Here is a 22,154-nt window from a genome sequence, read left to right on the forward strand (position 1 = left end):
ATCTACAGTCAATAACCCAGGAGTCCTGCCCGGTCTAAGTCAGACTTGCCTGAAGTCAAATTCCTATCTTTAGAGCTTCCAGGAAGAGAAACAGTGACATTTGTTTCCTCGGCTGCAAATGGCCAGGACTTGATTAATAATTAACCCTTTCCCTAATTCTTTTCCCCACTTATAACTTAGACCAACCAGAGAAAGCCCATCCATAGGTGCACGCTTAAACAGTCATGGAGGGTGCTGTTGGATTATATGCCAGAGAGTTTTGAGTTATGTTTTTATTTAGGTACACCAGCATGTGGTATCTAGTTCCCTAACCAGGGATGCAACCCGCATTGGGAGCACTGAGTCTTAGCCACTGGTCACCAGGGAAGTCCCCTGTCCCCTTCCTTAAAGAGTTTTAATTAATTAAACATATCATCTGGTAATCATTGTTGAGGCCCTAGTTAATTTTGTTTCTCTTGACCTACCTGCCCCAAATGTCCCTAGTGATAAGAGTTTATCTAACACCAGAAATGAGTTTTTGCAGGATTCCTATGTATGAACCAGTCAATTTATTAGGAATTTGCACACATTTAATTGAAGTATTAACTCAAGAAAACTAATAATTCCCTGGTGGTCCAGCGGTTAGGACTCTGCGCTCTCATTGCCACGGGCCTGGGTTTGATCCCTTGTTGGGGAGCTAGGGTCCCACAAGCTGAGCAGAGCTGCAGAAAAAAAAAAAAAAAAACAAACTTGATATACAAAGATGTGAGCACTGTGTAAGGTGAAAAAACCATGAGCCAGTGTCTTGGAGCATTTAAATGATGGGTCTGCAGTAGTAGGGCTCTTCATCTGAGAGTGGGGTGGCTGAATTGTTTATGTTTACTGAGTGGTTCTGATCATACAGGGATGTGGTCGTGCATCTGCTGCACGTTTCAGGAGAGTGTACAGAGTATGTCCAGTATGTGGTGGTGGGAGTAAGATTACAAGGCAGACTGTGGAGTGTTTTTAGTTAGGAGTCACTGGGGAAAATGGTGACTTGAGAACTAGGGACTTAGTTGCCTTTTGTTTTTAATGTTTATTTGTTTGGCTGTGCAGGTTCTTAGCTGCGGCACGTGAACTCTTAGTTGTGGCGTGTGGGATCTAGTTCCTTGACCGGGGATTGATCCTGGGACCTGTGCATTGGGAGTGTGGAGTATTAGCCCCTGGACATCTAGGGAAGTCCTGTTCGTTGCTTTTGGACATGACGTAATGCTCTCAGCACGGGGCGGGCAACTAGCAGGACCAGTGAAGCGCAGGTGGTGGTGGCTCAGTTGCTCAGCCCTATCTCACACTTCGTGACCCCACGGGCTGTAGCCTGCCAGACTCCTCTGTCCAGGCATTTCCCACCAAAGATCCTGGAGTGGGTTGCCTTTTCCTTCTCCAGGGATCTTCCTGACCCAGGGATTGAACCCGAGTCTCCTGCATTGGCAGGTGGGTTCTTTAACACTGAGCCACCTGGGTAGCCCCTGCGGCTGTGCTTAACATTATTTGTAGTAGTATTATCACTATATACTCATTCCTCTGACATTGTAGCATCCCTCTGTCTGCATCCCTCAGTCCTAGTCCTTCCGTCATTTTCCAAGGGCTCCTGCGTGGGAGGCTTCTGTGTGCTCTGTGCTCACACTTTTCTTTGTCGTGTTTGTGGATTCTGTGCTTTTGTTGCTGTTGTCTTTCTCGCAGACTGAAGGTTTGTGGCAGCCTTGCATCATTTGCTTTCCTTTGTGTCTTTGGGTCACACGGTGGTAGTTTCTCACAGTAGTTGAGATGTTCCACCTGCAACAAGGTTACAGCTCACGATGATGGTTGGCGTTTTTTAGCAATAAAGTACTTTTTAATTAAGGGATCCAAATTATTGTCTTAGGGCACCCCACTGCAGTACTCTTGCTTGGAAAATCCCATGGACAGAGGAGCCTGGTAGGCTGCAGACCATGGGGTCGCTAAGAGCCAGGCACGACTGAGCGACTTCACTTTCCCTTTTCACTTTCATGCATTGGAGAAGGCAATGGCAGCCCACTCCAGTGTTCTTGCCTGGAGAATCCCAGGGACGGGGAGCCTGGTGGGCCGCCGTCTCTGGGGTCGCACAGATTCGGACACGACTGAAGCCTTAGCAGCAGCCATAGCGCTATTGCACCCTTAGTGGACTGCGGCGCGGTGTAAACATTGTAAAACTTGCATTTACCCTTGGCTGCACTGGGTCTTCGTTGCTGTGGAGGCTTTCTCTCGTTGCAGCGAGCAGGGCGGCTCCTCTTCGTTGTTGTGCATGGACTTACTGTGGTGGCTTCTCTTGTTGCGGAGCAGGGGCTCTAGGGCTCACGGGCTGCAGTAGTTGTGGCACACGGGTGTGCTTGCCCCGAAGCATGTCACATCTTCGTGGACCAGGGATTACACCCATGTCCCCTGCGTTGGTAGGTGGATTCTTAACCACTGGACGCCAGGGAAGTCCTAAATGTAACTTGTATTTGCAGTGGGAATCCAAAATCACCATGCGACCTGCTTTTTCGGAGTGCTCGGGAACCACACGCCCAGGATCTGAAGTAGGGCTGTACTGTGTTATGCCCACAGCACTGCCCACCCCCTCTTCAGCCCAGTGCGGAGGAGGTGCCCGGCGATGAGGGCCTCGACCTTGCTGCGCCTTTACCAGAGACGCAGGGACAAGCTCCAATCCCACCCGGTCGTCCCAAAGCTGACGCTGCTATCTGTATTTGACATTGCAGCTGTCTGTGACCTTCGATGACGTGGCTGTGACCTTCACCCAGGAGGAGTGGGGGCATCTGGACCCGGCCCAGAGGACCCTGTACCAGGAGGTGATGCTGGAGAACTGCGGCCTCCTGGTGTCTCTGGGTAAGGCTCCTGCTCTGCTGTGCGGGCCCCGACCACCCCGTGCATCCCGGACCCTGGCTCCATCTTGGCTTCTCAGGAAGGGCTCAGGAGTCCTCCCTCCCCCCTGCTTTCTCACAGTTTCACTCATGCTTGAGAGTCACCTCCTCTTGCCTGCTGTCTCTGTGTCTCTTTGAATAAAGTTCCCCTTTGGCTCTTAGAAAGTGGTGGAAGAAATGAATGTTCTGCAGAACCCAAAGGCAGCATTTCCAGTCGGGCCACATGGGACTGGAATAGGAGAACCAGGATTCTACCCTGGCTTCTGGGGCTTCCGTCCTGGCTTCTTTCTCTGGCTTTGCTCACGTCCCTGTCTTTTCAGAATGGCTTTTGCACCCCAGCAAGTTTGACAGGAGTGACCACCCCAATCCCTGCTCTCCAAGGCTCCAGATGCCTTGTTTCTACTTCTTCGTGTGTTTATATTGTTGCTCTTTCTCTGCTGCAGGGCTCTGGGTGGGGGTGGGGGTGTCCGTGAGGAGGAAGTGACCACCTGAACCTCTCAGCCCAGGGCCCGGCACAGACCGGCCTCTGTCTGAGTTCCTGTTTCACATTCCAGAGAGGGAGCGGACCGAATGAGACCGGTTCCCAGGCGTCCCCTATACCCGAGTGCACAGGATGTGGGTGACAAGCTGTTCTCCAGGAAGAGGGTGAGGCAGCCGGGGCCCCAGGAGGCCTTTGCCTTCAGTGCCAGCAGGTCCTTTCTAGCCGCAGGGTCTCAGTCAGGGGGCTTCTCTGTCCTCCTGCGCCTTCACGGGTGTCTCATGTTCGCTCAGTCTCGGCAGGGATCATCTGCTGGTCCGAGAAGGAGAAGCTGGGAGAGGAGTGCGTCTCAGCATGTGGCGGTTTTGTGCCCAGGAGACATCGGGCAGCGTCTGCTGCATCTGCCCGTCACATGTGGGAGTGAGTGGTCCCGGGGTCTGGTGATGAGTCCAGAGATGCCCCTCAGCACCAGAGGGTGGACACGACAGCCCTGCTCAGCTGAGGATGACCCAGTCCGCATGGGCCAGAGAGCCACAGTAGAGAGACAGCAGCTCAGGGACGGTCCTCTCAGGCTGCTCAGTTTGAGGGAAGGGAGGGCTGTAAACCCAGGGCTTCGGTGAGACAGGCGTGTTCTTAGAGACCTGGGATTGTGTTCTATGTCAGTGAGAGGAGGTTGAACAAAATCAGGAAAAGCTTGACATATTTAGATAATTTACAACAGAATTAAACAAATAGAAATGCCCACCATCGAGCCCCGATGCCTCCGCCCGCCTCCCCTGGCTCTCCCCACGCTCACTGACGGGTCGCACTGGTGCCTTGCCGTTCTGTGCGTACCTGACGTACTTGACGTGCTCGCCTCCGGCCTCTGAGGTGCTGTCCTGTTTTCCTGGTGGGTGTTCTTGGGCATTTTGGCTTTTCACGTGGCCACCTCTTCTCTGCACATGGCCACCTCGCTTCCTCACCAACTGTTTCCTGACCACAAACTCTCTTAGCGCCCCTCCTCATCACACTAGCTCTCCCCTGTCACCTGATTTACATCCTCTAAGCCAGCGGTTCTCATTCCCCAGGTACACTTGGCCCCGTCTGGAGACATAGGTTGTCACCACTGGGATGGAGTTGCTACAGGCACTTACTGAGTGAAGACCCGGAGCGCCTCCACACATCCTTACACTGTGCAGGAGAGACACATTCTCTCCCCTTCTCCTCAGCAAAGAACTTTCTGGATCTGAATGTCAGTTGTCCAGAGGCTGAGAAGCCCCATTTCTGAAGGCTCACGGACACTTCATCAGGGGCACTGGGAACGACCCTGAGGAAGGCCTTCGTTTACTCTTTTTCGTGCCTCCTGACTTCTTTAGGGAAAATGTGGTTCAGTACTTAACCCTTCTTCCCCCCAACTGTTGCTAATTTCCTCTCTTCAACAGGGGGCCATCCCTGAGCCTTGGTGCAGGCTCGCTGGCCCTTAACTCTCACTGTTCAGTCCCTTGGCTGCATTTTCAGGTTGACTTATCGACTTGTCAGCCTCTGGGTTTCTGTTTCCCACTCACCATTGCTGTACAGGAATCCCTTTTTGAAGGGATGTGAGAAACAGAAAAAGCGTCACTTGTAGCACTGGCGTTACTGTGACTACGAGTCAGAGCTCACCCAGGTCGCTGACTGACCGCACGGCAGGCCCGATGCGGGCACTGCTCTGCTCCTCCCGTGTGACCCTCGGGCTCGCCTGGCCCTCAGGACAGTCAGGGGAACTCGGCTTCCGTGGCGAGCCTCGTACAGTGGAACCTTAACAGTAAGGAACATACACCTTCACTTCATGAAGCTGTCCTCTGTGGGGTTCCTTTGAAGTAAAAATCCTTTTTTTTAGTGAAATATTGATGGCAGTAGATGTGACCGTATCACTGTGCAGGAGTCTCAGTTTTATTATTTTCTCACAGTTCATGAAATACTGAAGTCTGCTGAGTCTGCCCCTCCCCAGCCCTGCTCCCAGTAGTTGCATTTCGGTGCTCACATCCCTCCCTCACAGCTGCCCCGCACTTGGTCTCAGGATGCTGGCCCCACTCAGGGGTGTCTGCTGTTTCCTCCTCATTGTGGTGTTGGGGAGGCCAGGGTCAGAGCCAGACTCTGGTGTTTAGTCCCTGCTTTGCACCTTAAAAACTGTGTGGTCCTGGGCAGTTACAGACTGCGTCTGGGCCTCGGGGTGCGTCTGGGCCTCGGGGTGCTCCTTGGTAAACCGGAGTAAGGTGGAGTTTACTTCCCGGGGCTGCAACAGGGCTAAGTGGGTAACTTTCTGGAAAGGGTCAGAACAGTGCCTGGAGTGACCAGGTTTTGTGCAGGGTAGCATTGCGAGCCTCACCACCATCGCTCCTGTCTTTACTCATCAGGATTTTCATCATCTAGACCTGCACTCGGCACCTCTGGGAGCAGGCTTGTGTAGCTTTGTGGTGGAACAGCACACAGAGCCGAGACGGTTAGATCTGGGCTCCGTGTTGGCCCAGCCGTTCACCAGTTGTGGGCTCTTTGGCACATCACATTATCTGCCTGATTGTTGCTTTCTGTATGGTTTTTATCTATAAAATGGTGCTACTCACAGACTCCGAAAACAAACTTATGGTTACGAAAGAGCAAAGCAGGTGTGGTGAGGGGTAAATTAAGAGTTTGGGATCAACAGATACACACCTCTATATATAATAATAGATAAACAACAAGGTTCTAATACAGCACAGGGACTATATTCAGTATCTTATAATAACCTATAACGGAAAAGAATCTGAAAAGCAGTGTGGGTATTTGTGTATGTGAATCACTTTTCCTGTACACCCGATACAAACATGACATTGTAAATGAACTTTAACTTTAAAAAAAATGGTGGTCCAGTGGTTGAGTCTCTGCCCTCCTGATTCAGAGGGTGATGGTGTGATGCTTGGTCACTGAACTAGGATCCTGCATGGCTAAAAAAGAAAAGTGCTGATCGTAGTATGTACTTGCTGAGAATGCTGTGAGGAAACCCTGGGGTAGACTCACCTGTGGTCTGTAGAAAGAACAGTACAAAACTTTGCTTGTGTTCTAAAAACGGAACTTAGCAACGGAGACACGTAACCTTGTTTTGAACGAAAAGAATCAATATTTCAAATATGTCAGTTGTTTAAATGACATCATAAATCTATTTCAATTTTGAAGTAGTGTGGTGCATTTCAGTTGCTTGAACACAGTCCTTTGACCATGTTAACTGTATATTAGCTTTTGATTTAGTGTTAGGAATAAAGCTCCATGGCAGTGTGGCGTGTCTTTGGTTTTTGGGTCGCAGTTCCGCATTTTGTGTGCATGGGAGCAGCTTCATTCTGAGGTCTGCATCCTGAAGTCTCACACGAGACTGAGAGGTCTTCCCAGTTTTCACAGAAGCCCCCATGTCTTCCTTTTTTCTCCATGCCCAGGGTGTCCTGTCCCCAGACCTGAGCTGATCTACCGGCTGGAGCACGGGCAGGAGCTGTGGACGGTGAAGAGAGACCTCTCCCGAAGCACCTGTGCAGGTAGGAGCCAAGCTGTGGGCAGAGACCCTGCCGGAAGCCGCTGGCCCTGGTTCCCTGGGAAGCGTCTTGTTCGGGCCTCTGGTGGTCTGGAAGCCACGGAGCCCTTTGACCCCAGGTCCCTCTGTCCTCGCCGAGGTCAACGGTGTACGAGCTCAGATGTGTCCTGGGCTTCAGGCCTGGGTGCCGACCACCAGCTCTGTGGTCCCAGTGAAATTTGGGATCTCCTTGTGTCTGCACGTAAGTTCGTCTGAGTTGCAGCCTGGCTGCTGTGTCAGAGGGACTCCGGCGTCTCGGAGCTCAAGCACGTGGAGGCGCTGTTTCTGACTCGCACCCGGTCCCTGTGGGTCACGGGGAGCTCTGCAGCACGCGGCCGCTCGGGGCCCTGGGTTCGTTCTGTCGTCAGTGTGTGACTTCAGGTGCCCTGACCCCTGCAGCTAGCAGAGAAGTGGGGGATGACGCCACTCTGACTCCCATAAACAGCAGCCCTCTGATCCCTCCACTGGAAGGCACTGGGCTCTTGGCCACACTTGGGGGGTGGGCAGAGAGCTGTGACTGAGCCCTCCGTCTCAGGAGAGGAGCAGGAGGTTGGTGAGGGGGGTCTGCTCCTAAAGGCGCCAGTCAACGGTAGTCGCTCTGACCTGGGGTTGCTGGGGGTGTGCAGTTTTAAAACATAAAACTGCTCAGCACAGGGTCTGAGCCGTAGTCAGTGTCTCGTGGGAAGTGAGCTGCTGGTACCGCCATGTCCCGTTAGTCACGATGAACAGTGTGGTTCACGTCTTCCCTGCCCAGCGCCTCTCCAGCACTCCTCTGCTTCCCCTTTCCCAAACTATCGTTTCAGACACTGAGGAGCCCTCCCTTGTCCCCTGTCGCCCGTCTCCTCCTGTTGGGTAAAGCCTCCCAGTGACGTTTGTCCTGTGTGCCCACGTCTGGGCTGCTGAGGGCACTGGAGCCGTCGTATGTGATGCTGGGGCTGCTGCAGAGGCGTGCTCTTTCCACTCCTAGTCACTCCGTGGCCCAGCTGGCCTGTGAGCGTTTGTGGGGCCATCGGTGGCCCCTCAGAGGGGCATCCCAGCCTCTGCCCCCTGCTCTCCACACACCTCCACCTGAGGATCTCAGGCAGCCAGTGAGCACGCCTGGCAGAGAACCCATCCCGGTGCTCACTCCTCCCCTCCTACGCCTGAGCACGTGGTCCTGCCGTCCGCACAGGCTGGAGACTGGATGCCGCCCCAGACCCTCGACCCACCCCCAGCAGCCCTGCGTCCGGCCTTCCCGACAGGGATTGCCTCCCCAGTGCCGGTGTCTCAGCGCATGGCCCTGGGGTGTCAGCAGGGCTCCACAGTAAACTCCTGCTTGGTCCTCAGCCCTTCTGCACTCAGATTCCCAGGCTGTGGTTTTCCTTTCCCTGGTGGAAGAGACCTTGGCACATTTCATGGCCAGTTCTTGAACCAGAGTCTAGGTCACACCTTTTAGGGAAAGTGTTTCTATTTACTGCTTGTTTAGTAACTGAAAGTGCAAGTGAAGTCGCTCAGTCGTGTCCGACTCTTGGTGACCCCATGGACTGTAGCCTGCCAGGCTCCTCTGTCCATGGGATTTTCCAGGCAAGAATCCTGGAGCGGGTGGCCATTTCCTTCTCCAGGGGATCTTGCTGACCCAGGGATCAAACCCGGGTCTCCCACATTGCAGGCAGATGCTTTACCTTCTGAGCCACCAGGGAAGCCCCTTAGTAACTTTATCCTTTGTCTACTTAACATAAAAATGTGCCCAAGTTTCTGCACTTGAAGCAAATAAAAAATATTCCTGTTTCATATTTATCCACTCTCTAGGGCATTTACTTTTTTACATTTCATCATTCTCATAAACAGTGCTACCAGGAACGTTTGTATGTATTGGTCATCTTGCACACGATTAGGCCTGTCTTTTGTCATTTTTAGGAGTAAAATTGTTGGATTGTAGCTGTGCAAACTTTCAAGTTTAGGTGACAATTGCTGTGGTTTTCTAAAAGAGATCTGCCCATCTATAATTCTCTAGATTCCACTGACTGTGTCCTGTTCTGTCTTTCATGCTCTCAGGCATGTTTATTTTTGCTTAACGAACTGACACAACTGTGTCTTAGGTGAGCTTGCCTTGCATTTCCTTAATTGTTCACAAGCTTTAGCTTCTCATCATGTAATTATCGGCCCATTTGTACAGTTGTCCTCCTCATCTGCAGGTTCTGACTCTGGATTCATCAAGCATGGATTGAAGACACTGGAGGAAAAGAAAATCCCAGAAAGCTCGAAAAAGCAAAACTTGAGTTTGCCTTGTGCTGGCAATTATTTACACAGTATTTACATTGTATTAGATATTACAAGCAAGAGACAATTTAAAGTACACAGGAGGATGTGTGTAGGTTATATGCAAAAACTGCCATTTTATGCAAAGGACTTGAGCATCTTTGGATTTGGGTGTTGAGCAGGAAGTGTCTGACACCAGTTATTCCCCTGTGGATACTGACGAACAACTGTATTTTCTTCTTTGAAATGTCAGTTCATCGAAAACTCTAGGTGTTAACTTATTTGCCTTTTGTTTTTAGGAATTTTTGTACATTACTGATACTTTTATCAGTTATAGGTGCTGCTCCATCCCTAATATCAAAAAGATGTCCTCATTATAAGATGTTCTAAGCTTGGCACCTGACATTTAACTCTTTCTGGTGTGAGGTAGAATTTGAGGATAGTGTGAGACAGGAATACGGTGTTGTCATTCCCAGCGTCACCCATTTTTCTAGCTCCATTTACTTTATGTTCTTTGCTTTTACTGTGAACTGCTCTCCCTTCTCTTCCATTCCCCAGAGCTCCACGTGTGTGTGTTTCCCGGGCTCTCTGTTCTTTTTCCATTGCCTGTGTGTCTTTAGTTTGGGTTTAGTTTCTTTCTTTTCCTACTAAAGTTGTTAAGTTAGGTTGTTGACTTGACATCTTTTTTGTTTTTCACTGAAAGTGTTTATAGCTACAAATCTCCCTCTTAACAACTGCATTCACTGCATCCTGTAAGTTTTGGTGTTTTTTTTGTTTGTTTTCATTAGAAACAAATTATACTTTTTTTGATATATTTTTAAATCTATTGAGATTTAATTTGTGATTTAACCTATGGTCTGTTCTGGAAAATGTTCCATGTATACTCGAGAGGAATGTGTATGCTATTGTTGTGTAGAGTGTTCTGTATGTATCTGTTAGATACAGTCGGTTTGTGTTAAGTCTTCTGTTTCTATACTTACCCTTTGTCTGGTTGTTCTCTCCATTATTCAGAATGGGATATTGAAGCCTCCATGTTTTTTGTAGTGTTGTCTCTTTCTCTTCCATTCTTTCATTCTTTGGTTCATGTATTTTGATCTTCTTTCAGTATGTAGTTGTTTACAGTCATATTTTCTTGCTATATTATAACTTTTACTTATATAATATCTTTCATTGTTGTTTGTAATCTTTTTTGATTTAAAGTCCGTTTTGTCTGATTTTAATGTAGACGATTTGTCTGCTCTCTTTTTGTTAGTATTTGTACAGAATCTTCTTCCCTGTTTTGACTTTCAGTTTGTGTCTTTGTATCTGAAGTGAGTCTCTAGTGGAAAACATATAGTTGGGTCATGTGTTATCAATTCTGCTAATTTCTGTTTGTTAATTGAAGAGTTTAACCATTTACATTTAAAGTGTTAGTGATATGGAGAGACTTCTGTCATTTTGGTATTTGATTTCTATATGTGTTATAGTTTTTGATTCTCATTCTTGCTTTATAGTCTGGTGTTTAGTTGATATTTTGTAGTGAAACTTTTAAATTCCTTTCTCATTTCCTTCTGCATACATTCTCTAGGTATTTATGGCTATCATGGGATTATATTTGATGTATGTATTAAAGTTTTACCATTAATATGATTTTATACCAGCCTAACTTCAGCAACATCAGAAATCCTTTACAGCTCCGTCATTACCCCTTTCAAGTGTTTGTGTCACAAAATTACATCTTTGTATGTTGTACGCCTAGAAACGTAAAACTACTAATTCTTTTAAATGTGTTAGTCTCTTAAATTTCTAGAAAGCTACACATGGACTTATAAGCTAAAGTTATAATAATACTAGCCTTTAGGTTAACAATTTGAACAAACAATCTTCTAAATCATGTAAATACACAATGTAGAGTTACAAAATAATTCTATCTTTAATAACTGCCCATGTATTTACTATTATAAAGCTCTTTATTTATTCATATGGCTTTGAATTACTGTCTAGTGTTCTTACATTTCACCCTGGAAGTCTCCCTGAAGAATTTCTTACAGAGCAGATCCAGTGGTAACAAACTCCTCCAACTTTCATATACTGAGATGTCTTAATTTCTTCCTTGCTCTTTTAAAGGACAGTTTTGCCGGATTAAGGATTCTTACTTGACACTTTCTGTTTGTTTGTTTTACACTTGAATCTATTGAACCACTGGTGTCTGGCCTCCCAAGTTTCTGATGAGAAATCTGATAATCTTATTGAGAATCGCTTGTATATAACAGGTTGCTTCGTACTTGCTATACTTTTTCTTTGCCTTACAAAAGTTTGTTTACAGTTTCCTCAGTGTGTGTCTGAGTTTATTTTTCTTGGAATTCATTGAACTTCTTGGACGTTTCATCCATTTTGGGACGTCTTCGGCTCTTCAGATACTCTCTTTGATCCCGTCTCTCTTGTCTTTCTGGGAATGTCTTAGTGAGTATGTTGGTTCATTAAGTGTATCACAGGTGCCTTAGGCTCTACTCACTATTGTTCAATCTTTCCTTTTTGTCTGTTTGTTAGACTCAATATTTAACATTATTCTATGTTCAACTTGGCAGATTATTTCTTCTTTCTGTATAAATTTTCGTTTGAATACTTCCAGTGAGTTTTTCACTTTAATTAATGAAGTTTTTGCTCCTGAATTTCTCATTTCTTTTTCTCTTTTTTTTTTTTGACTGCACTTTGTGGCTTGTGAGATCTTAATTCCCTGACCAGGGATTGAACCTGGGTCCCTGGCAGTGAGAACCTGGAGTTTTAACTTTACTGAGTCTCCTGGGAATTCCCTCTTTTTCATTTCTTTTTAGGTTTTCTTTCTTTGTATTGATAGTTCCATTTGTTTTTACCTAGTTTTCTTGACTTTCTCTGTATCTTTCTTTAGCTCCTTGAGCTTTTATAAGATAGTTGTTGCAAAGTCTTTGTCCAATAAGTTTTCAATAGATTTTTTTTTTTAAACAGATTTTGGAGGGCTTCCAAACATTAGCTACCACGTCATCGGACTCATTAGCCTCTTGGCATTGATGTATGGCAATATATGCATGGAGTACTGCCAACATAAGAATTCCACTGACTCTCATTACATAAACACAACTGATTAAATCAGTGCCTGCATGACTCAGTGCCCTTGTCTTCCCTTTGTCTGTTTCCTAGTTGTTATCTTATGGTTCAAACCATAGCCTTCTGATCATATAGTTGGTCTTTCAGGTTTTGAACTGAGTCATCTCTTCAGCATAAACTGTCTGGACCCACATGAGTTGTTTATTTGCATAACTGTCCCGTCTGGAATTGACTGTGCTTTTTTCCAGCACCCCATCCCCTTACAGAGCCATTCCTCTGGGTCCCTCTTTCAAGGTTTTAACAGTCCAAGATCAGGAGAGAAATAAATTCTTATCCTGGGATTCAGAGGTAGGGCAACATGGCAGACACAGAGGCACTATTTTCATCTTCATTTTTAACACTGAAATATTGAACTTCCATGCTGGCATTATTAACAGGTCTTTCTGTATGTTGAATTTCTTTCAGGTGACAAAGGAAAACCCAAGACCAGAGAATCTACCACTTCTGAGCCATCCCTGTTTGAGGGAGCCTCAGTCCAAGAACAGCTAACACAGAGAGTTTCAGAGGACTCCCAGTTGGGCCAAATCAACAATCAAGAAGAGCCATTGGAAAGGCATGAAGGATGCTTGAGACCAGAGATAGAACCCCAGAACGGGAAGCTCCCTGGGAATCCAAGCTGTGAACGTGGCAGCTTAGGGACAGCTGGTGGTGTGTGTTCAAGGATCGTAGAGGAGCAAGTCCCTCTAGGGGGTGCTGTCCATGACCGTGACTCCTGTGGATCAGGTAAAGATCCCCTGATTCAGGAAGAGGAAAGTCTCTTCAAATGCAATGAGTGTGGGAAAGTTTTTAATAAGAAACGCCTCCTTGCTCGACATGAGAGGATTCATTCTGGAGTGAAGCCCTATGAATGCACAGAGTGTGGGAAAACCTTTAGTAAGAGCACTTATCTCCTTCAACACCACATGGTCCACACCGGAGAGAAGCCCTATAAGTGCATGGAGTGTGGCAAGGCCTTCAACCGCAAGTCACACCTGACACAGCACCAGCGGATTCACAGTGGGGAGAAGCCTTATAAATGCAGTGAGTGTGGAAAGGCCTTCACCCACCGTTCCACTTTTGTTTTACATAACAGGAGCCACACTGGAGAAAAACCTTTTGTGTGCAAAGAATGTGGAAAAGCCTTCCGAGATAGGCCGGGTTTCATTCGACACTACATCATCCACAGTGGCGAGAATCCGTATGAGTGCTTTGAGTGTGGCAAGGTCTTCAAACACAGGTCCTACCTCATGTGGCACCAGCAGACCCACACCGGGGAGAAGCCCTACGAGTGCAGCGAATGTGGGAAAGCCTTCTGTGAGAGCGCAGCCCTCATTCACCACTACGTCATCCACACCGGGGAGAAGCCCTTCGAGTGCCTCGAGTGCGGGAAGGCCTTCAACCACAGGTCATACCTCAAGAGGCACCAGCGGATCCACACCGGGGAGAAGCCCTATGTGTGCACCGAGTGTGGAAAGGCCTTCACCCACTGTTCCACTTTTATCTTACATAAAAGAGCCCACACTGGCGAGAAACCTTTTGAGTGCAAAGAATGTGGGAAAGCCTTTAGTAATCGGGCAGACCTCATTCGGCACTTTAGCATCCACACTGGAGAGAAGCCTTATGAGTGCACGGAATGTGGGAAGGCCTTCAACCGCAGGTCTGGCCTCACCAGACACCAGCGGATTCATAGTGGAGAGAAGCCCTATGAATGCATGGAGTGTGGAAAAACCTTCTGCTGGAGCACAAACCTTATTCGACACTCCATCATCCACACTGGAGAGAAGCCCTATGAGTGCAGTGAGTGTGGAAAGGCCTTCAGTCGCAGCTCGTCCCTCACTCAGCACCAGAGGGTTCATACTGGGAGAAACCCTGTCAATGTGACAGAAGTGGGAAGACCCTTTACAAGTGGGCAAACCTCAGTCAACCTTCAAGAACTCCTATTGGGGAAAGACTTTTTGAATGTAACCACTGAGGAAAATCTTTTGCCTGAAGAAACATCTTACTCCGAATCTGATCATTCATACCAAAGAGAAACCCCACAGTTTTCTTCCCTGTGAGAAAAACTATTGCAGGATATTAATTATCGTCTAAAGACTCATATTGGAAATTGACCCAACCTAGAGCCTTATTGTGCATGTGAGAGTTCATCACGGAGAGAGACCCAGTGGTTATTATGCACTTCGGAAAGCCTTCAGCTCCATCTTACTTAGTTTACATTTCACTATTATCTCAGGAATTTTTTTTAAAAAAAGAAGGGAGAGACTTAGAAAATGAACTGCAAAAAAGTTTCTTTCAGACTTCCTTGCCAAACTGTGGCACTTTGTCAGATTGCTTAGTTAACTGGTAGGAAGAGGGTTTTGTTCCCATGGTAAAGAACCTGTACTATGCGTCTTTATATACATTCATTGCCATCCAGTGTAAGGTGAGGCAGACAGGTCTGGAACCTTTCATCCAACGTCTTTGTTCTGAAACATTGTCTCTATTCTTAAGGAGCTTACATTTTAGTTTGAGCCGCTAAATGCTTTTATATGTAAGGAGATAAGAATTCACATATGAATGGGCATGTTGTTTTGCACCGTTTAAGACTATTTAGGCTTTGATTTTTAAAAGACAAACCTTTTTTTATATGGTTTTAAAGAGCTAATACTCAGACTTTTTTGTGGTCGTGTACTAATCCTGGTTTACTGATTGCTCTAGTTATATGGTAAGTCTTTTAATTGGGTAAAGTGAGTCTGCTTTTCCCAGTTCAGTCTTCTTATTTAAAACTGCAGTATTCTTATTTAAAACTGATTAGCGTTATTAGTATTTTGAATTTCCATATAAAGTTTTATGTAAGTTTTTACTAGAAAAATTATTGAATTTTGAGAGAAATTGAGTTAAATTGGCAGAATAATATGTTTAGAGTCAGCATGTTTGCTGTCTTGTGTCTTCCAGTTTATGAATGTATTATGTCTGTATATTTATTTGCTATCTCTTGATTTATTTCATTGTTATTTAATAAGTCTCAGTAGGTCCTATACAGTTTTTATAAGATTTATATATAGATGTGGGTTTTTTGTTTGGTGGTTTTTAGTAATTATAGATTGCATTGATTTTAAAATTTTCAGCTTCCATATAGTCTTTAGTATATATATATTTTTCATATCCTACAATCTTGCTATTTCTTTTGATAGAATGCTTGGGATTTTCTACATAGAAATATCATCTGCAAGTAGAGAAGTTTTCTTTCTTTCTTCTCATCTATATACCTATCATTTTCTTTTCTTGTCTTATTGCACTAGCTAGGACTTCCAATATGATTTTGAATACTAGTAGTGAGAAAACATGGCCTTGGCTGGTTCCTGATATTAGGGGGAAAACATTAGGATTTTAATCATAAACTATGGTGTTAGTTGTAAGGTTTTCTTCATAGGGCTTTATCAAGTTCAGAAAGTTTCCCATATTCCTAATTGGCTGAGAATTTTTTGTTGCTATGAATGAGTGTTGAATTTGTCAAATGGTTTTTCTTTAATCAACTGATAGAATCTTGTGTTTTTTTCTTCTCTAGCTTGTTGTTGTATATTATGTTTATTTGAGTTTTGAATGCTGAGCCAGGCTTGTATCCTTGGAATAAGCCCTACTTGGTCATGGAGCACAGTTGTTTTTATACACATTACTGCATTTAATATGCTGGTATTTTGTTGAGGAAGTTTTCCTCTCATTTTATGAGTGACAGTGGTATGTATTAAGTAGTTTTCTTTCTTTCTTTTCTTTCTTTTTCCATTGTCATTGTCTGATTTTGGTGTCTAAGTGATTCTGGCCTCTTAACATGTGTTAAAAGGTGTTCTATTATTCAGAAGACAGTGTATAGTATAGAGTTGGTTTGGTATCATTTGGTACTACCTAATGATTGGTAGTATTCTCCAGTGAACCATTTAGTCTTGAAGAGTTTTCTTTTGAATGCTTCTTAATTACTTATTTATTTTATTTAATATGTATAGAACTATTCAGTTTCTATTTCATATTGGATATGTTTTTATAGTTTATCTTTTTCTAGAAATTGTCCCATTTCATCTAAATGTTCTTATTTGTTTAAAGTGTTCCTTTATCATTCTGAGGGCAGCAGAATCTGTATTTATAACCCGTATTTTATTCCTGATGTTGGAAATGTGTTCTCTTTTATCTTTGTCAGTCTTCTCAGACATATATCAGTTTTTTAAATCATTAAAAAAACCCAGCACTTTATATCATTTTTTCCTCTGTCTTTTCCTTATTTCACTGATTTTTTTTCCCCCTGATCCTTATTACATCATTTCTTCTATTTGCTTTGGTACTATTTTCCTTTGCAGTTTCTTGAGGCGGGTGCTTAGGTTATTGATTGAGGATTTTTTTTTCACTTTATTAATATAAGCATTAAATTCTATAAATTTCCCTCAGTACTGTTGTAGTTTATTATGTTCTAATTACATTTCATTCAGGTCTAAATATTTCTTTATTCAAGACTGTCTGTGTAACCCATCGATTATTTAGAAGTATGTTGTTTAATTTTGCAGTGTTTGGAGTATTTTGTGCTTTCTTCTTGTTTTGGATTTCATTTGTTTTATATTTGATTTGGCTATTTAAATTTGTTGTGGTTTGTTTTATGATCAAAGATATAGTCTATCTTGAATGTTCAATAAGGCTGCTTGAAAAGAATGTGTATCCTACTGTCATTGGGTGGAGTTTGTATATGTGTGTTCCCGATCCTGTTCATTGATGATGTTTTCCCGATTTTGTCTGCTGATTTCCTGCCTCTAATTTCTATCAATAGCTGAAAAGGGGGGTGTTGTCCTGCAGTTTAATTCTAGAATTGTCTCTTCCTCCTTTAAGTTCTGTCAGTTTTCACTTCGTGCATTTCAAAGGTCTGTTACTTGGTGCAGATGCACTTAGGATTGCTATGTTATCTTGGTGTATTGACCCTTTTATCATTATTCTTTGTTTTCTTTTTGCTCCTGGGAAGTTGTTTTGCTTTGAAGTATTCTTTATCTCATATTAATATAGTCACTATTGGGATTTTTGGTTAATGTTTGCATGGTTTATATTTTTCCGTAATAATTATATTTTCAACCTTATCTATATTGTTACATTTCAAGTAATGTAATATGTGAATATTGTGAGTAGCATATACTTGCCTCATTTTTTAATGTCTATTTTACTGATTTCCTTTTAAAAATTGGTATGTTTAGGTCATTTAAGTTTAAAATAATTATTGATATTTTCAGGGCTTACCATTACCATTTTATGATGTTTTTGTTACCTGGTTTTTGTTGACCTGATATTTGGTTTTGGGAGGTACTTCTTGTTTGTTTTGCCTTCTTTTGAGTAACTTTTAAAAGTTACTAACTTTTAATGTTAGGAATTCCACTTGATATATCTGTGATGTTTTTGAGAATATGTCTTGTTTTTTAGTGGTTACTTTAGGTATTACATTGTACATACATAACTTATCAGAGTGTATAGTATCAACATTTTAGCACTTTGACGTGTAGAAACTTACTTCCATTGGGTACGTTATTCCCCATTCTTTAATATAACTGTCTATAAAGTGTTGCCTTTTTGTATGCTGAGCACCATATTGGATGATTTTTTTTTTTTTTTTGCTTCAGCTGTCAAACCATTTTTGCAAAACTCATAAGAAGCACAGTCTGTTTACTCATTACATTGTTACTCATTACATTGTTCTTTTCTTCCTTCTTGAAATCCCAAGTTTCTTCCATTAACAGTTTTTCTTTTTAAATTATTTACCCCAGGAACACCTGTAGCCTGTCTTTTGTGGTAGGTTTTCTGGTAACAGATGTTTTTGTTTTCCTTCTTCTAAGAATGTCTTTATTTCTCCTTCATTCCCAAAGGATGTTTTTGTGGGGCATAGGATTCAGGGTCAACAGTTCTTTGATTTTGGTACTTGAAAGGCAGGTCATTTCCTTGTCTTCCGCGGTTTCAGATGAGAAATCTGCTGCCGTTTGACTCATCATTTCTGTATCTGTACTCTGTCCATGTTGTCAAGTGCTTTCAGTGTTTTTTCCTTGTACATAGAGTTCAGAAGTTTGATCATGATGCAGCCTGCCGTAACATTTGGGGGCTTATCCTGTCTGGTGTTTGCTTAACTTTTAAAATTTTGTAGTATATGCCATTTGGAAAAATTGGGAAATTTTTAGTTATGCTTCAAATAGTTTTTTCAGCCCCTCTTTTTCAGGGGCTCCAGTAACATGAATGGTGTGCTCTTGCTCTTGTTCCATAGGACCCTCAGACTTGTACCTTTTTGTTTCCCCAGGGTGTTTTCCTCTGTTGCTCATATTGACTAATTCCCCTCGAGCTCTCTTTGAGCTCACTGATTCCTTCCCTCTTACATACAATCTACTATTGAGCTCATGCAGTGAATTTTCATTTTGGTTTCTGAATTTTTCCGTTGTTTGCTTTTCTCTTTCGCTCTTTTATACTCTTCTATTTCTTTGCCTGGTTTATGACGCCAAAGAAGGACTCAGAGTACAGCACAACTTTTGGTCCAAAGCCATTGGTCTCTGGTAGTTTATCTTAACTGTTAGAAATCCTGAATTACCTGGAGGAATGGAAGACCTGCAGTCTTCTTTGTTGTTATCCATAAACAGTTCTCAAGAAAATAAAACTGGGTGACCTTCAGCTTGTTCAGAGTTCTGTTCCCCAGAGAAGATTTGTGTGTAAGATTTCATTGCTCAGTAAGACTTGTTACAATCTGAAGAGTATGGGCTACTCCTCTTCCACAGTCAATATTCCTCTGTGGTTGAACACATTCCCCCACATTTCCCAATGTGTGTAGGACCTCTTTCTTTTATGCCTCTGTTTTTGGTCTTTAACTTCTCCCTCTTAATTCCCTTCTGTGTCCATAATCTGTACCTGTGTTCCTCATCCCTAGGCACTTTATGGAGAAGGCAATGGCACCCCACTCCAGTACTCTAACCTGGAAAATCCTATGGATGGAGAAGCCTGGTAGGCTGCGGTCCAAGGGGTTGCTAAGAGTCGGACACAACTGAGCGACTTCACTTTCACGCATTAGAGGAGGAAATGGCAACCCACTCTGGTGTTCTTGCCTGGAGAATCCCAGGGACAGGGGAGCCTGGTGGGCTGCCATCTATGGGGTCGCACAGAGTCGCACACGACTGAAGCGACTTAGCAGCAGCAGCAGCAGGCACTTTGCGCCTCCCTTGTGCACTGAGCTGCGCCCTTCTCTTTTCTCTCACAGACGCGCTGTGTGACTCTTCAGTCCATTGCCTGTCCTCCCCCATCATGTCCCTTTCACACCAGTGACAACTAGAGGGTGATCTCTATCACGGTCACCTGGCTCACGCAGGTCTAAGAGTTCCCTTTTGTCCTCTTCCCCTACCTCCCAGCCCCCTTTGGACTGCTGCCCACCTCTCTGACTTAAATGTCCTTCCCTGCTTTCTCAGTTCTTGCCCTTCTTCAGAGAATCTGTCTTCAGCCCATGTTTAGCATTAAACAGTGTGCTTCCCGGGGTCCATCGAAGGCCACTGTTTTCTCACTTGCAATGTGTTCCATGAGTGACTTAACTCCCATTGAAGGCCTGTTACACCCAGTGAGCTGCAGCGCTCCCCCAAATCTGTGTCTCCAGGGTGAGTGTGTCATGTCTGTTACCCTTTGTTCGTAACTGCACGCCTTCTGTATGCTCACACACGGAGTTCACGCCTGTGTCGCTTGGCCGGAGCCCACCATGAGGACTTGCCCGTAGAACGTAAGAGCACAGACGCACGGTGCTGCGTACGGCCGCCACTGTCTTAAACGCTTAGACATGTCGACTCAGCCTTTCTAGCCAGTTTATGTGGTAGGTAATATTGCCCTCATTTTACACTGAAAACTGAAGACTAGAAAGGCTAAGGGATTTGCCCAGACTTGTACTGTTGGTGCAAAGTATGAGGTTAGGGATCGGAGGCCATTTAGGCTGGCCACAGAGTCCATGCCCATATCACTTTCCCAGATCCCTTCATGTAGTGTGATCCTTTTTCCTTGTCACTACTCATTTTTACTAAAACGGATCAAGTAATGCGCATTGACCTCTGACCCCTGTTTCTCATTCTGCAGTACCTCTTGGCCACCATTTCAGTTTGAGTGTGAAACCATGTTAAGTCTTCAGTGCTGGCGTCATCTCATCACTTTGTGAAAGATATAGGTAATCTCTTGAGTTTGAAGTAGCAGAGAGATCACAGAAGGCTAAGGCTGACTTGGCTGTGGACACTGTGTGTGAGGTGCCTGAGAAGCGTCTAAGGCCAAGGTTGACTTGGCTGTGGACACTGTGTGTGAGGTGCCTGGAAAACGTCTCAGTGAGTCCCGCTGTCTTGTGTCTGGCTGACCAAGCCACTTGCAGCCATTTTTCTTTCGTCAGCCTCACCTCCAGCCACTGTCCAATTCTGTTCCTTTAACCTTTTTGTTTCCCTCATTAGACACATTAACATTTTTGTTTCCTTCAGTATATGTGTGTGTTAATGAGTGGCCACACACAGCAGTGTATTTTTATATTGATTGCCTCCCTCCCTCACAGAGTGTTTACACAGAGCTGTGTATATAATGGGTACCGTGTATGACATAATGTTGACCACAAAGAGAAACCACATGTGCTTATATGGACAAAATGGTCAGACTTTAAATGGAGTCATGATGAATGACTGGAAAGTCCTCAAGATTATCCAAGTTATGATTACTAGGAAAACATCAAAGAACTCAGCATATTGTCATGCTTAACATTGATGTTTTTTCGAAGCGATCTCAGACAAGGGGAACGGTATAAGGGTTGGAGTCCAGAGGAAGCCAGGAACAAGCTTCAGGAGTTCTAGTGAAGTTGCTGTCACGTCCGACTCTGTGATCTGATTGACTGCAGCCTACCAGGCTCCTCCATCCATGGAATTTTCCAGGCAAGAGTACTGGAGTGGGGTGCCATTTCCTCCTCCAGGGGATCTTCCCAACCCAGGGATCAAACCCAGCTCTCCCTCATTGCAGGCAGATGCTTTACCATCTGAGCCCCAGGGAAGCCTTAGGAGTCCTGAGCACTTGGTTTAAGTTGTGTCAGTGAATTTCAACAACGTGTGTGAAGTGGCTCATAGGGGAGCTCAGTAGAACCTCAGAGCCCAGTATTTTTATTGGGCACTCTGCTTGGAACATAACAGTTTTGACCTTCAGAAGCATAGCAGGTCAGCAGCATAATACAGAGACAGTGCCTATCCTGAGCCATTCATCCTTTCTGGGCGTGATAGCAAGCATCCCAAAGTCTAAGCCCCTAAACTAGCCAGGGACAAACTGTGAAGTTCAAAGGATAGCACCGCATGTTAACTCAGTGTCACAGTGACTTAAATGATACCAAAATAGGGACGTGCAAATTCCTTTAACAAATACTACGCGAATACAGTTTGCTATGACAAAAATAAGTCATGGCTTTGAGGTGAAGGTTTAAATACATATCAGTCATTGTAACAATAGTTATATCACACCAAAAATTCTTACACGTGTTCAGGATTTAATGATGACAAAATATACAGAATATCTGGTGAGAAAGAATCATGCCTCTCAATAAATGTTTTATCTGTTTAGATATATTGCCAAGTGATTTGACTTGCAAATATTCCCTGTATTTGCCTCTATTTCTACAGAGATGTTAACAACCAGGTTAATGCCATGTATTTCCATTGCACATATGTCAACAGTTTCTCCTTTATTCTTCCTACTGTTGAAACTTGTAGCCTTGACTTCAAGAAAGAGAAGATTAACGAATATGGGGTCATAATTCCCGCATTGTTAAATGTGCATAACTGGAGATTAAAGAGTGTGTTGTTGCAGGCTTAGTCAAGTTCATGGACCTGTCTGTGAGTTTTACTGAGATGGTCATGGG

The 22,154-nt window shown here is 44.4% G+C and overlaps 1 protein-coding gene across 1 annotated transcript in view; it reads left to right on the forward strand.

Annotated features, from left to right (window-relative positions):
• Positions 1-22,107, forward strand: part of LOC109572315 (zinc finger protein 845-like) — a 63,666-nt gene extending 41,559 nt beyond the window's left edge. Inside the window, exons 8-10 of the mRNA XM_070770276.1 lie at positions 2,733-2,859; positions 6,798-6,893; positions 12,695-22,107. Of these exons, the coding sequence (XP_070626377.1) occupies positions 2,733-2,859; positions 6,798-6,893; positions 12,695-14,325 (1,854 nt within the window). The 3' untranslated portion in view covers positions 14,326-22,107. The remainder of the gene's footprint in view (positions 1-2,732; positions 2,860-6,797; positions 6,894-12,694) is intronic.
• The last annotated feature ends 47 nt before the right edge of the window (positions 22,108-22,154 follow it).

The sequence above is a fragment of the Bos indicus genome, chromosome 18 (genome assembly GCF_029378745.1).
Source record: "Bos indicus isolate NIAB-ARS_2022 breed Sahiwal x Tharparkar chromosome 18, NIAB-ARS_B.indTharparkar_mat_pri_1.0, whole genome shotgun sequence".
Taxonomy (NCBI): domain Eukaryota; kingdom Metazoa; phylum Chordata; class Mammalia; order Artiodactyla; family Bovidae; genus Bos; species Bos indicus.